General features: G+C 43.4%; 1 protein-coding gene across 2 annotated transcripts in view; it reads right to left on the reverse strand.

Annotated features, from left to right (window-relative positions):
• Positions 1-15,348: 15,348 nt before the first annotated feature.
• ESF1 (ESF1 nucleolar pre-rRNA processing protein) overlaps positions 15,349-17,867 on the reverse strand; it is a 29,329-nt gene continuing 26,810 nt past the window's right edge. For both annotated transcript variants that reach the window (XM_085054039.1, XM_085054038.1), the window contains exons 12-14: positions 17,247-17,314; positions 16,441-16,587; positions 15,349-16,291 (exon numbers count right to left, since the gene is read on the reverse strand). In XM_085054039.1, coding sequence (XP_084910165.1) covers positions 15,992-16,291; positions 16,441-16,587; positions 17,247-17,314 — 515 coding nt within the window. In that variant the 3' untranslated portion in view covers positions 15,349-15,991. The remainder of the gene's footprint in view (positions 16,292-16,440; positions 16,588-17,246; positions 17,315-17,867) is intronic.

Here is a 17,867-nt window from a genome sequence, read left to right on the forward strand (position 1 = left end):
CTCTACAGACACCAGTCTGTGGGGTTTTATTCCCAGCCTATCTTTTGGGGCATCAATACATATACATCATGTCAATTTATATCATACGATATGCAATGCATTATATAAATATGCTACATACCTATATATCACATCAATATACATCATATCTACACATGGGACTTCAGACAGCTGCCCAAAAGTAAACTTACTGATTACAAACACATATATTTCATAACAGACCTGCTAGGAAATTCCCAAAACAATCATATTTTAAATCTTCCTGCTGCAGTGAGCATTTGACTGTTGTGTACTGCTAGGGATATTAATATTTATTAATTTCTGTCCCTTTGCTGTATAGGTGACACACAGTTTTCTGAAGGTGCCTTCCCAGGATGAAGGGCAGTTGTATATGAATCCCATTTCCCTGATACCTTCTCAGATGGTCATCAGTCCTGGGAACCAGCTGCATATGTGTGAGACACTTCATTATCCCAGCCCACATTGTCCACTTTTCTCAAAGTGCCTCCACACTTCTAGCCCTTGCTTCTGTTCTTTGCAGGACCATGAAATGAGTCCAGATGTTCTTAGGGATTTACTTATATTGTAGAGTAAATTTATTTTAGCAGACACCTCAAATATTCATTTGCAAATCTCAGCCTTTTAAAATTGAAACTCTAAAGCTTTTATTAGATCAAGACAAGGTTGTTCTGCTTGCAGAATTCACTAAAGAGGTTTGCTTGATCTCTTGCTCAAGCTCCAGCATGAGGAGAAAGGATGTATTTTATATAAAATATTATCTTAACCCCTCTAGATGAAGCAGATTTTAAGTCCCCGGTTTTGTTTTCCTGAAAGTAAGCCCAACTTGTTACCTCTTACACTGGTTCCTGCAACAGTGGACAGTATCATTCATTCTCTGCAAACAAGCTGTCAGAAAAAAAAGGCTTTGGCCAAATGCAAATTTTTGCAAATTAAATTTTTATGGTACTTCTCTGACAATGAATTCATTCACTACTAATACAGCTGTCTTTCTTTGTAAGATTTTGATAATAGCAAAAAAGCTGTATGAGTAATCTTTGAGTATATTTTTCCATTTGCCCAGCAGGTATTGTTTTTTCAGTCAGAGAAATTTGCTGTCTCCTCATCTAAGTCCTTCCCCGCTGTCCTGTCCTTGCTCTCTGGGGTTGGTTCCCCTGCAGGCAGCGCTGGCACAGGTGCCTCACGTAGCTCTCGATGGAGGCAGAGCTTTGTTCGGCACCGAGGGGGAGCAGTGAGCCAGGCAGCAGCTCCTGGGCCAGGCTGAGCGTGTGCAGCCTTCTCCTGGGAGACACGGGGCAGGGAGCAGATGAGAGGGCAGAGGGACTGCAGGGGGCTGAGCCCCTCGGGCTCTCCTGGGCGAGCTGGGGTCTGGCTGGGCTGCCCCGGGCTGCAGGCTGTGGGGAGACCTCAGGCAGGTTCTGTCTGGTTCTCGTGGCTCAGCCTGGCCTCATTTCCTCCTGGGAGGAAGGGGTCTGAGCCCCACCTCTGCCCCTGGGCTCGGGCACGGGGCTGGGGAAGGGGCAGAGGGCCCTTGGTGCCTGGCCAGGCTTTCCTGTGCTCAGGGGCTGTCTGTGCTCACCCTAGGCACTGTAGCTCTCAGCCCCCTGGCACCGTGGCACCTGCCTGGCCTTTATCCCTCACCTCTCTGCACCGTCTCTGGGCTTTTCTGCGGAGGCTGCAGCCAAGGCAGAGCACGGCGAGCAGCAGGGACAGGGCTAGGAAGGTGCAGCAGTGCAGCTGCACGGACCACAGGTTGGCAGTGCCAGTGTCCATGTCCGTGCCAGTGTCTTTGCCAGTGTCTGTGCCCGTGCCAGTGTCCGTGTCCGTGCCAGTGTCTGTGCCTGTGCCAGTGCCAGTGCCAGTGCCAGTGCCTCCTGAAGTAGTGTGACTCCTGAAGGATATGAAACCAAAATGATAAAAGGAATTACTTGGGGGTGGTGGTGGATGAAAGGCTGGACATGATGTGACCGTGTGCGCTGGCAGCCCAGAAACCAACCCTGTTCTGGGCTGCATCCAAAGCCCCGTGGGCAGCAGGTGAAGGAGGAGACTCTGCTCCTCTGCCTCGCTGGGATGTCACCAGCAGTGCTGTGTCCATATCTGGGGTGCCCAGCACAGGAAGGACATGGAGCTGTTGGAGCAAGTCCAGAGGAGATCACCAAGGTGATCAGAGGGATGGAGCAGCTCTCCTTGAGAAAAGGCTGAGAGAATTGGGCTGGTTCAGCTTGGAAAAGAAAAGCCTTAGAGGTGACCTAATTGTCACCTTCCAGTGCCTGAAGATGGAAAGAACTATTTAAAAAGACTTGGAGTAATACGGCAAAGGGGAATGGCTTCAAACTGAAAAGAGTGTAGGTTCAGAATAGGTGTTAGGATGAAGTTCCTTACTTTGAGGGTAGTGAGGCAACTGGCACAGTTTGCCCAGAGTGGCTGTGGCTGCCCCATTCCTGGAAGTGTCCAAGGCCAGGTTGGATGGAGCTCTGAGCAATTTGGTCTCGTTAAAAGTGCCCAAAGCCCTGACTACACTGCAAAAGTAACTTTGAATGCTGACCAGGCGCACCGAGAAACACAACCCCGCGAGGGTCACGCCGAGGCCGCTCAGCCGCTCGCAGCACCTCCCGCTCGGCGTGCCGCCGCAGAGCCCAGCCGGTAGCGGCCGTGGGGCGAACAGAGGTGGGCAGAGCCCCACACCGCCGTGCCTGTGCCTCAGCAGCAGCAGCTCGGGACAGCTCGTTCCAGGCGGGTTCAGGTTTTACAGACAGGCTGACCCGAGCACACTCACAGCGCCTCCCGCCGCATGACGTGAGGCGGAGAGCCCGCGCTGCCCTCACGGCGCTGCCCTCACGGCCTCACCGCCCGGCAGCAGCTCGCCCGCCAAACTGAGGGTTTGAAGGGAATTGCCACAGTTTAGGGTTCTGCAGCACTTACTGCGGCTCCTCCTGTAACACCAATCTCATTCGCTAGCCAGAATAAATTTCGTAGCAAATAATAACTGGTTGCTTACACTTGTCGCTGTCATCAAGGGAAGCACCGTTTGCTTTCATGTTTGTGGCGAACACAGGTTATATTGCATATTAAACAGTAACAGAAACTTGCACCGAACTGGCGAGAACCAAACAAAATAATGGAACCATAGGATGCTTTGGGTTGGATGGGCCTTAACATCTATCCAAAACCCCTGCTGTGGATAGGGACATCTGGAAACTAACTTTTTCACCCCCAGATTTTATCCCATCTCCACCACATCCTAATCTTCCTACATAGGATCTCCCCCAGGAATTTAGAAGGCTCTTTCCTGGTCTGCCTAATAGTCACAGAAACCTTTTCTATGGCTTTTTTCCCCAATAAAAATGTGCTTCCACTTTTGTATTATTGACTTCGTTTTTCAAAGACCAGCCTTAAATTTTTTTAACAACGCAAAATATGTCAGGAACAAATGCGAGTCTTTTTCAACACAAGTATTTGGCACACAGAGCTATGTGGCTTTTGGAGAGCAGCTTTTGTCTTCCACATTACCAGGTGCTTCCTATTCTGTTGGACAGAACTATAAGGAAATAACATGCAGTCCACAAACCCTCAGAAAATCTTTGGCCTCCTTTCACAGATTTTAACCTGAGGTCCAAATCCCAGTTGCAAGTTGCTTTGTTGCCATATTTTCTTTTTTTTTTTTTTTTAAAGCCCGGGGTGGAGATTCCTCAAAGTATGTTTTTTGTTCCTCAGATGGCAGTAGGTACATTTGAGCTAGGACAGACTGATTTGGGGGAAAAGGAGGGAGTTGTACACATACTGCAATAAAAAGGTGATTCCTCAGCATCCAGGTTTGAAGTGAAAGGTTTTCTTTATTAATTTTACAAAGATTCCAGCTGTGTTTTAAAGCCTGTGGGTTTTTTTTTTTTTGTTCTATTTCTTGTTGATTATCTTAGATTTCTTCTTGTGCTTTGTCTTTTGAAGCACACTCTACTGGCTTTACTTCCTAATACGATAAAGAGCATATCTGCTTCTTTAATTTATTCTGGATAAAAGTGGCTGTCGAAGTCCTTGGACTTAAGTGAGGTTTTACAAAAGATGTTCCAGGAAAGAAATACCTGAACCTTTGGTTTGGGAGATTTCAGTGCTTTCAGACACCTGTTAAGCATAGAGATGCTGAGGAAAGGGAGTAGAAGAGGAGAAGACTCACATCCATTTTCTATCCCTTTTAACCCACGTGAGAGGACACCCTTAAAGAATCAATTCAAGACAATTTTAATGCTTTAATGAAGCATTTGTCTGGGAAGTAGCCACAAGGAAAAGAGAAGAAGTGAAAAAGGCAAGCATATAGAAATGCAGTCCTATTTCAACCATTCCAGCTTCATTTAGGAAGTTTGCAACTCACTTCTACAGTCAACAGAAAAAGAAGCTGAACACACCAATAAATACAAACAGGAACGGATATCTGAATGATGGCATGCAAAAGCAGAATAACAAGGCTGGAATCAATCCACTCAAATACCACATCATCAATCCCCCTGAAATACTGGCTGATTTTTGCAGGTAGCATAAATAAGCCTGCAATCTTCTCCAGGCATGCTTGTTGTTTCCTCTCCATATGAAGAGGCCCCTTCTTTGACTTCCAGCCAGTAAAATAATGTTTTTTCCAGATAATGAGCTACTTCAGATGAGGAAAATACTCTAGCATCCTGGACCTGTCTATTTAGCATTCCACATTGTCCCGGCTGCTCAACACCCACACACGATTATTTCCAACGCTCATTCCATTGCGGCTCAGAAAGCTCTAACTCGGTGTGATTGCAATCTGTCAGCCAGCTTTTCAGGGGGGCCAAATCATAAGACACGGGACTTTTGAGAAATGCAACTTCAAATATGCTTTCATCACTTGTTGCCAAAATAACCACAAGTAGTAAATCCCTGCAAGGTTTTGTCTTTATTCCTTGAAAAGTGAGTTAAATGCATACTGGGTACATATTGGCCACTGCAGTAGGCAGAACAGTCATCTCCCAGTGACAGCTACAGGAAATCAGGAAGCCAAGACTCACAGAAAAGTAGTTTTCAGAGTCAGAGAACATTTTTCTTCATGCCCACAAAGCATGGGAAGGGTTTACCTATGACAATTAAAAAATATGGATTTTGGCAAAACAGGTCAAGTTGGTGACTAAGTTACTTCTGAACGAGGCTTTCCGCACAGGTTTGATCATCTCATTATTGCTATGCATTTTGACCTGCGTGGTTGTTTTCCACAGCTTTCAGTGGCTAATGATTTAGTCCAAACTAATGATTTAGTCAGTTTATTGCACTCAGGGTATGATACAATTTCAGTAGGGCAGCCTTCACAATATCCTGCTCTTCAAATTCTGTAATACTGATCCCATTGCAACACAAAGACTTCAGGATTCTTAAGTTCACTATAATTTAAGAATAATTAGCAGAATCCTTCTCTTACTGGGGAAGTTCTGATCTTCAAAATACAAAATGAAGGAACAAAATTCATTCTCATCCCTCAGAAAAGCTCATGAGCTCTATCAGCAAATTCACATTTTGAAGTTGAGATCAGTCCAAAAATCAATGCAGGTTTATCTTAGGACAGAATTTGCATTTTTAAACTAAATATCTTAATATACAACGAAATTCATTACTGTTACCCTTTTTCAGTATTTTGTACCTTCTGTCATTCAAAAAATGTAACTCAGAAAAACAAGGCAGCATTTATACTACTCCACAGAGGGCATACAGAGTACAGAATTGTTCCCTGCTAACACTTGGCATGTTCATTGAACTGCCCAGTCTCCTCTTCTGGATTGAGGTGGTGATCCATCCATGAGACAGATGAGTTTCTGTGAAATGTAAAGGTTGTGGCTTTTATTTCATTAAAATAAATGAAAATTAATACCCTGCTAACAAAACAGTTATTTTGCAAAGTTGACCACTTGGACACCTAAATATAGAATAAGAAAGACTGCTTCCCTGAGCATGGGATTTTCATGTCAGATTAGACCTAAACAGATGAAAAACATCTGTTTAGGTAACTGCAACAAATGCCAGAGCTGATTTCACATGTACCATGCTTGATTTTCTCTCTGACGTGGTTTTGGTTCCTAGGTATTTGTATTTAGTTTCCTCATAGGGAACTCTAAAATTCACCGAATGAGAATTATGTGGAAAAAAAAAGTCTAACTTCTGGTTGGTTCAGGAATTATGGACCTTCTTTCCACCCTCCAACTGCAAGGACACCCTTCAGCTCTTGGCCAACACGAGGCATTGCTCCTCACTGCACACCTTAGGCTCTCTCCCTGCTGGTGCTGCTCAGTTGTTACTTCTGCTAAGGAAAAGGAGCAAGCTGTTCCTAAGTCCTGCAAAGTCCTAGGCATCCATTCTTGGGCCAGCTCAAGTACCTACTGCCTCTTTGAGTGCCCAGGCATTAACCTAAGGGGAAAGCAGACAGGGCAATGAGGAAGGGAAGCAGCCTCTGCTTGAGGGATTTGAATTGCACAGAACAGATTTTAACTCTTCAGCACCTGTAGCAATCACAGCCACTCTAAACCAGTCCCTTTGCTATTCACAGCCCTTTTGGTAAGCACTTCTGTTCCCTTGCATTTTCCATGGACAACCTGCCCTCAGAGCAGCAGTTCAGCCACACATGTTGCTGAGTGCACTGGACAGTGTTTCTGTTCATATTTACAATGCCCATCTTTGATCCCAACATCTAAAGTCACTACAAACCCCATCTGCCTCAGAGGAGCAAGGTTTGCCAGTGGGCTCACTGGAGGCTACAAGCAATGCTGTTTAAAACTCAGCAGTGTTGCACAGCTGAAATACAGAGCTGGAACAGTCCCGAGTGGGGATTACTCATTTGTTAGTGATGAGAGGGATAGAAAATAATGATGACCTTAGGTGACATTCATCCAGGCTGGATCTGGAGCCCAGACAAAAATACTCCCATTTATAATGTTGTGTGTTAAGGACAGGAAGCTTCAGAATAGACCTTTCTGCCACTTTGTCTTGCTTCTTACAGGAATGCAGTAACATAGTCCTCTACATGAAAGGGTCCATTTCTACATAAAGAATGTTACAGTTCTTTAAAGTATTCTAGGAATTAATGAAAATTACTGTGCCATCAGAAATACCAGCATTGTTTTTCTTATCACAGCTACAAAACCTGACTGAGGCATTTAACATGATTTAAGACAAATGCAGAGCAAACTAATTACTCTAGTACTTTTAAATATAGGTCACATTTAAGTTTCTAAGACCTTTAGAAAACCCTCAGTATTTTGGTTGTTTGCTTTGTTTGCTAAAAAAGTATGTGATGGCACAACTTACTGTTATTTTTGGATACTATCAAAATATGAAAAGAACAGAAAGTCAACTTGCTATTAATTGGAAATAATACATTCAATTTTTAGACAGAAGGAATGATTGAAAACATACATGGCTCTTCATCTCTTGTTGTCTGATCTTTCTCAGTTTTTAAATAAAGCAAACCCTCTTGTGATTTCCACTTGTAATATTAGAGCTTTAAAGGCCTGGCTTACATTCAACATGAGCTCTGCTGGCTGCCAACTTGGAGACAAATTACTTTATAACAGACCTCCATAAGTTGCTAGAAAAATTAGTTCTGTCTCACTTTTAACAGTCCTGGGTTTTAATGTGTTATTTTACTTCACTGCCATCACTTTTGCTGGTTACATGACATCTAGTGAAACTGAAAAGTAAAATCGTATTTTAAAGTTCAGAGGTTGGAACTTCTAGATCCTATTTTCACTCCATAGCGTTGGCTTAAGGCCCACCTTAACATCTTCCAACTTCAAACACACACATATATATATACACATATATACATATATACATATATACATATATACACATAACTATGTACAAATAATGTCACGAACGGTGAACGGTGGTATGTTGCGATCCCAACCTTACATGTGGCCTTCACCCAAAATTAAATTTCCCTGAGGGACACATTGTGTTATTCCATCTTCCTGCATTATCCACCAAGTACACCCTGGTCCCTGGGCAAAGACAACCCCACGGATGGGTTTGTCTTTATGTGAGGCAGAATCAATCCAGACAGTTTTCCCTAACAAGCCTCTGGCATGTACTGCTGGGACCTTATCTCCATCCACTGTATGTAGAAGCTCAGATTGGGCAGGACCTGCTCGGCTGATGGAGCCGCGGGTATTGACTAACCAGGTGGCCTCTGCTAAATGTCGCTCCCAATTCTTATAAGTTCCCCCACCCAATGCCTTTAGGGTGGTTTTTAACAATCCATTATACCGGTCCACTTTGCCAGCGGCTGGTGCATGATAGGGAATGTGGTACACCCACTCAATGCCATGGTCTCTAGCCCAGTTGTTTATGAGGCTATTTTTAAAATGAGTTCCTTTATCTGACTCAATTCTCTCAGGGGTACCATGCCTCCACAGGACTTGGTTCTCAAGGCCCAGGATGGTGTTACGAGCAGTGGCATGAGGCACAGGGTAGGTTTCCAGCCACCCAGTGGTGGCTTCTACCATTGTGAGCACATAGCGCTTGCCATGGCGGGGTTGAGGCAGTGTGATGTAATCAATCTGCCAGGCCTCTCCAAACTTATATTTTGACCACCTTCCACCATACCACAGGGGTTTCACCCGCTTGGCTTGCTTGATGGCAGCACATGTTTCACAGTCATGGATAACTTGAGAGATGCAGTCCATGGTTAGATCCACCCCTCGGTCTCGTGCCCACTTATAGGTGGCATCTCTGCCCTGATGGCCTGAGGCATCATGGGCCCATCGAGCTAGGAAGAAATCTCCTTTATGCTGCCAATCCAAGTCTACCTGGGACACCTTTATCTTTGCAGCCTGATCTACCTGTTCGTTGTTTCGGTGTTCCTCATTAGCTCGACTCTGGGGGACATGGGCGTCTACATGGCGGACCTTCACAGGTAGTCTCTCTGCCCGACTAGCGATGTCTTTCCACTCTTCAGCTGCCCAAATTGGTTTTCCCCTACGCTGCCAACCAGCCTTCTTCCACTTTTCCAGCCAACCCCACAGAGCATTGGCTACCATCCATGAATCAGTATAAAGGTAGAGCTTTGGCCATTTCTCTCTTTCAGCAATGTCCAGGGCTAACTGAACGGCTTTGAGCTCAGCGAATTGGCTCGATCCTCCCTCTTCTTCCCTAGCTTCTGCAACCCGTCGTGTGGGGCTCCACACAGCTGCTTTCCATTTTCTTTTTGTCCCTACAAGACGACAGGAACCATCAGTGAAAAGAGCGTAGCGTGTTTCATCTGCTGGCAGTTGGTTGTATGGTGGGGCTTCCTCTGCACGGGTCACCTGTTCCAGCTCCTCTTCCTCAGTCAGACTAAAATTTTCACCTTCAGGCCAATTTGTAATTATTTCCAAAATCCCAGGGCGATTCAGATTTCCCATACGGGCACGCTGTGTGATAAGGGCAATCCATTTGCTCCATGTGCCATTGGTGGCATGATGAGTAGAGGGAACCTCTGCTTTAAACATCCACCCCAGCACCGGTAGTCGAGGTGCCAGGAGTTGTGCTTCTGTGCCAATTACCTCTGAGGCAGCTTGGACTCCTTCATATGCTGCTAGGATTTCTTTCTCTGTTGGGGTGTAGTTGGCTTCAGACCCTCTGTAACTTCGGCTCCAAAATCCCAGTGGTCGACCTCGGGTCTCACCAGGCACCTTCTGCCAAAGGCTCCAGGACAGGCCATGGCTCCCAGCTGCAGAGTAAAGCACATTCTTTACTTCTGGCCCTGTCCTGACTGGGCCAAGGGCTACTGCATGAGCAATCTCCTGCTTGATCTGGGTGAAGGCTTGCTGCTGTTCAGGGCCCCAATGGAAATCGTTCTTCTTGCGGGTTATGAGGTAGAGGGGACTCACGATCTGGCTGTACTCAGGGATGTGCATTCTCCAAAAGCCTATGGCGCCTAGGAAAGCTTGCGTCTCCTTCTTGTTGGTTGGGGGGGACATTGTGATGATTTTATTGATAACCTCAGTAGGAATCTGACGCCGTCCATCTTGCCACTTCACTCCTAGGAACTGGATCTCTTTGGCAGGCCCTTTGACTTTGCTCTTTTTTATAGCGAAACCGGCTTCCAGGAGAATCTGGATTTCTTCCTTTCCTTTCTCAAATACTTCTTCTGCTGTGTCCCCCCACACAATGATGTCATCAATGTATTGCAAATGTTCTGGAGCCCCACCCTTTTCTAGTGCAGCCTGGATCAGTCCATGGCAGATGGTGGGACTGTGTTTCCACCCCTGGGGCAATCGGTTCCAGGTGTACTGCACGCCCCTCCAGGTGAAAGCAAACTGAGGTCTGCACTCTGCTGCCAGAGGAATGGAGAAAAATGCTTTTGCAATGTCAATAGTAGCATACCACTTTGCTGCCTTGGACTCTAGCTCATACTGGAGCTCCAGCATGTCTGGCACAGCAGCACTCAGAGGTGGAGTCACCTCATTCAAGGCACGATAGTCCACAGTCAATCTCCATTCTCCTTCAGATTTTCGCACAGGCCAGATGGGGCTGTTAAAGGATGAATGGGTCCTGCTGACCACCCCGTGGCTCTCCAGCTCACGGATTAGTTTGTGAATGGGAATCACGGCATCACGAGTTGTCCGGTACTGTCGGCGGTGCACAATCGAGGTTGCAATTGGTACTTGTTGCTCTTCCCCTTTCAGGAGTCCTACTGCAGATGGGTTCTCTGACAGTCCAGGCAAGGTGTTCAATTGTTTTATGCCCTCTGTCTCCACAGCAGCTATCCCAAATGCCCACTTGAGTCCCTTTGGGTCTTTGAAATATCCATTTCGGAGGAAGACTATACCCAAAATACATGGAGCCTCTGGGCCAGTCACAATGGAATGTTCTTTCCACTCTCTTCCAGTCAGGCTCACCTCAGCTTTCACGAGGGTCAAATCTTGTGATCCTCCTGTAACGCCGGAAATAGAAATAGGTTCTGTCCCCACATGTCTCGATGGGATTATCGTGCATTGTGCACCAGTGTCAACTAAAGCCTCGTATTCTTGTGGCTCTGATGTGCCAGGCCACCGAATCCACACTGTCCAAAAAATTCGGTTTTCCCTGGCCTCTACCTGGCTAGAGGCAGGGCCCCCCTAACCATGGTGGGTATTTGTGTTAGAGGTTCCTTCAACGGAATCAGACATATTGAGTAGAGCTACTTCCCTTCTGGTGGAGTTCCTTCTCTGAGTCTTGCCCTCCTTCAATTCACGCACTCGTCGTGCCAGGACAGCAGTGGGTTGTCCATCCCACCTGTTCATGTTTTCTCCACTGTCACACAGGAAATACCACAACTCATGTCGAGGGATATATCCAGTTCTCATAGCTGAGGAGCATCTGCGTGGGGTAGCAGAACCTCTGGTCTGTACTGCTGAGATTTGGAGAAGGCTGTCTTTAATCTCTTTACTGAGTTTCTCATGATTCTTCTCTATCTTATTTTCTAGTTTCTGCAGATTTGTTTCCACAGCTGAGATTCTTGCATTCATTGGGCTATGCACGACATCTGCATACGCTCGGAATTTCCTTGTCATATCACGCACAGTCTCATGCCCGTCATCTTGCTTCATAATGGCTAAAGCAGAAGCATACCCTGATGGCCCAAGCTTTAGGAGTTTCCGCCACATCACAGGTGTACATTCTATCCTATCTGGGTCTATAATCGGATCTGGGTTTGCTATGTCCTCTGGGAAGACAATTTCTACCACTGCCATTTCTCTCAAGCGTTGAATCCCTTGTTCTATGGTTCTCCACTGGGTTTGTTGCGAATAGAGATCGTCGGGATGTAGGTATCTGTCTCTGCAGCTCTGATAGCTCGTCTCCAGAGGCTGCTGCAGTCAGGCCCATCTCGTATAGTTTGGTTGATATCTGGGTCACGTGACACAGTCCCTAAATGCCTTGCCTCAGTAGCATCTAGAAGTGTAACATCGCCTGCAGCATCCCAAAGACGGACTAACCAACTAATCACAGATTCATCATCTCGTTGGACATAATCTTTTCTTAGGCTGTGAAGGTCTCTCACATTCATGGATTCAACAATGACCTCTGACTCAGTTGCTGGCCTTGAGGGTCCCTCCCCACTGTCATCTGGGCGATCAGTCTTAACTTGGGCTTTCCTGCTCCTTGTAATAGGAGCAACTGCCATTGGCTTAGGCTCCCTTACTTCCTGTTCTATAATATCTGACAGTGTACGATAAGCATATGCCAGGGCCCAACATATTGCACTGCAGTTGTCTCTGCACTTCTCTTTCAGATACTTCCCCACCTCAGCTGGTCTCGGGATTTGTCCAGGGGGAAATTCCCAGTCTATTGGATCAGAGAATTTCTTTAAAGTTTTACCTATGTCCTCCCATACTCCACACCATTCAAATTTCCTCACATCTGGATTAGGTGCCTGCTCCTGCTCAGCCCCTCTGGACTTCTCAGCCCTCATTCTGGTAACACTGAACATCATATACACGGAAACTCCTAGGTAAAGCACCTGTACTACCAAGTTAATGGTCTCTTTAACATCCAGGGGAAACTGAATATTCTCAAAAGCTGATATACCAGATTTAAAGGGAAAGAGATGGGTGAGGAGCCAGGAAGCTTCACCCTCTACTTCTCTAACAGGTTGGGTAATATTACTAACAAAACTCCAAAACAGGTTACTAAAACTAGAGGAGGAAACTAACAGAGCATGTACATCTTTAACTGTTTCCCATACCTTCTTACAGATCGTCAGTATCACACACATTACTATAACAAGCCGGAGTCGTGTCCCTGATTGGTGGAAATTATACATTAGGGACAGGATTGACCCTACCTGTTGGTAGGGAAACAAACCTATGTGCCAAACAGACAGTATTACATCAAACAACCTCCCATCAAACAGCATAGTGACTACTGATGGCTGTAATTCAATACCAAGCGTTTAAAACCAGAATGCAATTATTAGGGTTTTTTCTTCACTTTCTCTAACCCCACAAAAGGTGTAGAACAAGTAATCAAGGCCCCCTAAGTTGGGCGCCAAATATGTCCCGGGTTAATGATAAGACTCTCTCTCCTCCGAGAGCGAAGGGCCCCGACACCCCCTCCCCCACCCACAACAGAACCTCTCAGATGAAAGTGAAGAAAAACTATTTATTTAACAAAACCACGCAGAGTGCCCTACAAGGCACAGGGGAAGGGGAAAAACAAGGTGAAAGGCAGTTATTCAACCTGAATAAAAAGTCCTTTTCTCAGACGCAGTCCCTCTCCTCCTCGCCCCCACCCGGGGCCGGGTGGAGCTCCCTGGAGAGCTCTGCTGTCCTCTGGCCCTCCTGGGTCTCCGGGTGGCAAAGCAGATCGAAGAGAAGGGGTCCAAACGAGGAAAAAAGAAGAAGAATGGAAAAAACGGGAACAGAGCTCACTCCGACCCCCGTCCAGCACGCAGTCTCTGCCGAGCGACGAAATCCTCCCCCAGAGCGAGGCTTGGGGAAAATGTTTTCAAAAAAACCCGCGTTTCTCTCTGCGGCTGGGTGCAGTTAAAGAGACAGGACCACACATTTTTTTTTCTTTCTTGGGCATATAAGCCAACGATAGGGGATAAAGGATTATCATATCATCAATCCAAGACACACATTTACAAGAATGAGATGGTCAAAACCATCATTTGTTTTGTTTACCCCAGGAGATATGGATTACAGGGAATTCTAGACTCTTACCAAGTTTTCAAGATATGCTTCTGCTAAAGACACAGAAAGAAAGCACGTCAGATTTTGCTCACATTGATCTGGAATAATGGAGATTAGATAATGGGATTTGAATAATTACTAATTAGCAATTAAAACTTTCTTTTTAAGGGAAAAAAGAAGAGGATTTAGAGCTAATCATTTTATAAACAAACTAAAAAATTCCCATCTAAGATGCTTGCTAGAACAGATCCTGAAGTTCTCCAGCTCTTCCCAACCAAGATGCCTCCTCTGCACTCAGTAACTTGAGAACAAAACCAACAACAAAATCACCTGATTAGATAAAATGATCATACATTAAACCTGTACCCAATACATATTACCATACAGCAAAATAATTACTTCAACCAATAATTAAAATCACTGTGAAGTCTGCCTTCATCTTTCTGTGCATTTTGTTGTTATGACTTCCAAGTAGAGGCCAGGCTTCCTAACTGGAGAAAGAAGCCAGCACACCTGCTGTGATGACACAACATAATTTATACCATCTAATTTCAGTAAGTCCTCAAAATGTGTGAGTTTTTAATTTTATAACCAGATTTTGCAAATTATTTCTCCAGCAAAGTTAGTGGCAAGGACAGAGGCACTGCAGGAATACAAAAGTCCTCTTGGAGAGTTTTGTACCAGTGAGTCACCCAGCATATCTGGGCATTCCAGAGGAGCTGAGATCCACCAATTCCTCCACATTCATCTCTACTGAAGTTATAATGGCACCAAGCCAAAAAGAAAAGCCCTGATAACACACAAGTGTTTGGTAGAACTCGGCAGGGTTAGACAATTCAAGAAACAGTGCAGTTTGTTGCTGCCTTTCATTCCCCAACAAATGTGTTTTCCATACAAATTACTACACAAAGTTATGGGAGACTGTCTATGGACCCAGTATTAACACAAAGGGAATCTGAAGATGTTCCAAAGTTTATGAAGAGTAATTACATTTAAAATATTACAAGTCTGCAAGTATTCCACAAGCATTCTAGTAAAATCCATCTCCACCTGTATTTGCATATTATGCTCCTTAATACCTTTGGCCATTTGGGCTACTCCACAGCCTCCTGTGTACTAATCCAGCTCTCTAATCTCCTTTAGATACTGAGAATAATTTAGTTGATATAAACACTAGCTTTGATTATGTATAGTTTTAACCTCTGTTTTCATAGAAGTCTTTAAATTAGTAGAACATCTTAGAAATTAAAAATTAGGTCTTTAAAACAGAGCTTTCAGGTCCTTGTTTCTAAAGTTTGTTTTTTTAATGCAATGGTATATTTCCATTAGAGCTCATACTGCAAACCTTTAAAAAACCCCAACACCTCAACCCATGCCAATCTCAGTGGCCACAGTCCAGGCAAGAGTGATCATTTTCTATTTACTGTATTCTCCCTGGCCCTTTGAGACCTTCACCACCAACACTAACATGGCTAAACAGCACAGTTTCTAAAATTGTGTCATCTAGATATGACTTTGATTTTTTTTCTTTCCCCCTCATCTTTTTTTTAACCACTTGCAATGCTAGAAGATTTTGTGTAAGTGTAACTATATTAATGGAAGGTAGTAACAGTAGCAAGAAGTTTAATTTTGACATAATTTCATTTAGGCATGGAAGAAAAGAAAACAAAGCTAGTGCCCAAAATTCCTTTGAGCTAATTTAAACCATTTATTTCCAATGTATGTTAATGAAACACTTCTAAATGACAATATTTCCATAATTTAGTTCTATGACCTGCAAGTATTTAAAGGAGAAATTAATAAAGCATTTATGCAATCTTTTAAAAACCTACAAAAAAGGTGAATATAAAATTTCTTCAATTTGTAGTTACATTATTAGCTTCTTTATCAACAGGTACATTTTACAGACTTCTGTGGAATTAAAAACTTTAAGACCACTTAGTCTCAAAAATAAACCTCTGCAGAAGTGTTTTTATTATTTATAAATAAATCTGTAATTATTATTTTTGTAGCCACCTTCAGCACTTCAATTATTTTAAGAGATGACATGACACAAAACAAACCACCCCAAAACTATCATTTCCTTATGTGTGTGTTTTCAAGATGAGGTTTTTCAACAATAGTACAAACCAGTATTTGTTGTGGCAGAAGAGTGATTATTACTCTATTTATTTCAAACCTCACCACCATAGTTAAATGACTTTCCAGGACATTTCAGGTGGACAGGAATCAGAGCAGGCTGCAGTAACTTTAACAGATGTCTCCAGTTAGAAGAGCTGAGATTGTAGTAAAGTCTGAGTAAAAACAAAGTTCAGTTATTTGAATTTCTGCTTTTTCCTTGCTTGAAACTCTTCTGTTTTATTTTTGACAGACTTTATTAGCATTGATAAGGCAGGATCTATGGCTTTCTTAGCAACCTCTCCCTTCTTTGCTGTCTTGGTCTCCAGGCCCTTGCTGGCCTCCTTAACATCTTGCTCCTTTTCTTCTCTTCGGCGAGCTTTCTCTTCCAGGATCTTTTCTACTGCTTTTGTCTTCTTGAAATTTGGATCTGAAGGATCCAAATTAAATAGGGGAGAAGTAAACATGGCTTGGAATCTTGTGTCAGCAACATTTACCTGAAAGGAGAAAAGGAGCATTCATTTTAGGTAACCTTTTCCCATGACAGCAAAGCTTTGTAGCCAAATAAAATATGAGCTGCTTCAGAAGTCACAGCTCATGAGATTCCTGGAACTGCTCCAGTCACAAAATGAAGGAGTACAATTACCTGGAAGTCATCTTCTAGTAATTCTTTCTTTTTCATAAGAAGTTTCTTTTTCTTCTTACTCAGATTCTGTTGTTCTACAATCTTTTTATAATTAAAATGCTTTCTGCTGTCATCCTCATCATCCATCATCAGTAGGGCCATTTCAGCCTGTTACAAAACAAGAAAGTCCATGTGCACAATGAAAGTTTTCTATGAAAAAATTCAGCATCTCATTAATAAAGCCTGTATGAGTCTACATTTATATAAACTAGTTGAAATAGGGTCATCAGGGCAGTATTATTTCATCCATAACAACACTCTTAACATTTTGAGGTACAGTATTAATACAAGTTGATTTCCTTCTTATTAGATACAAAATAAATGCAAGTACTCACATTCAATTTTCAAATATAGTAATAATCTCATCTGAAAATTGTACACCACAGCTTAGAAATAACTAACGGATACAATTTAATATTGATATTCATATAGAAAGATGAAAACTAACACATCTGGATTTAAGTAACTAATTTAGTTAACTTGTTCTGAGAAAGAATGAAAACACAAAATAGCAAATAACTCAATCTTCGAGGATAACAATATACAGGGCAAGGTTTGAACTCAAATGTTTCATACAATACTGATGGTAAAAACTAAATCTTCAGCACTGCCCAATGCATAAACTTCTTCTGGTGTGGTTTTTGTTCCGTAAGCTCTCACTGTTAAAATTGTATGGTTTTATTCTCCTGCCCTCCTATGAAATTCTGCACTCACAAACACCAAATATTTGCAGAATTTATGCAATGCAACATTTTACATCACTTTACCTTCTGTTTTTCAACTTCATCTTCATCTTCTGAGGTACTTTCTACTGATTCTGGCTTCTTCTTTAAACCTAAGTGCAAATACAGGGTATGAACACATTTATACAAGCTTATGCATGAGGGCATAATTTACCTACGGCCAGAACCTCTAAGTACATCTCATTTTCTTGCAGTCAGTATTTAAATGTCAGATGTGGAAAAAGGCTACAAAGTTAAGAAAAAACCAAGTAAACTTAAAGCAATAAAAATCCCCTGAACAGTTGTTCAGTTTAAGGAGGCAGCAACATTCAAATGGCATGAGCAAGTCAAAACCATGGTTTTACTGTATTTTTCACAGAGCAGTAGAGAGAAGTATCACAATAGTCCAGGCAAACCCATGACATCACACCACTCTCGGGAGTTTTACAGTGGGAATTAAAATATGATTGACTCTGCTCAGACTGCATATTGTTCTGAGGAAGCTCCCTTACTCCCTTAGCATTTAGATACACAGTGCTGATTAGAAAGACATAATGAACAGAAACAGCCTAAGACATTAGTGAAACATCACTTCTAATGAAAACAGATCTGTTTATAAATCCTACAAAATCAACTTACTCTCTTTGGAATGCCTGTAGCTCTTGA

Source organism: Lichenostomus cassidix, chromosome 3 (assembly GCF_008360975.1).
Source record: "Lichenostomus cassidix isolate B80296 chromosome 3, HeHo_3.0, whole genome shotgun sequence".
Taxonomy (NCBI): Eukaryota; Metazoa; Chordata; class Aves; order Passeriformes; family Meliphagidae; genus Lichenostomus; species Lichenostomus cassidix.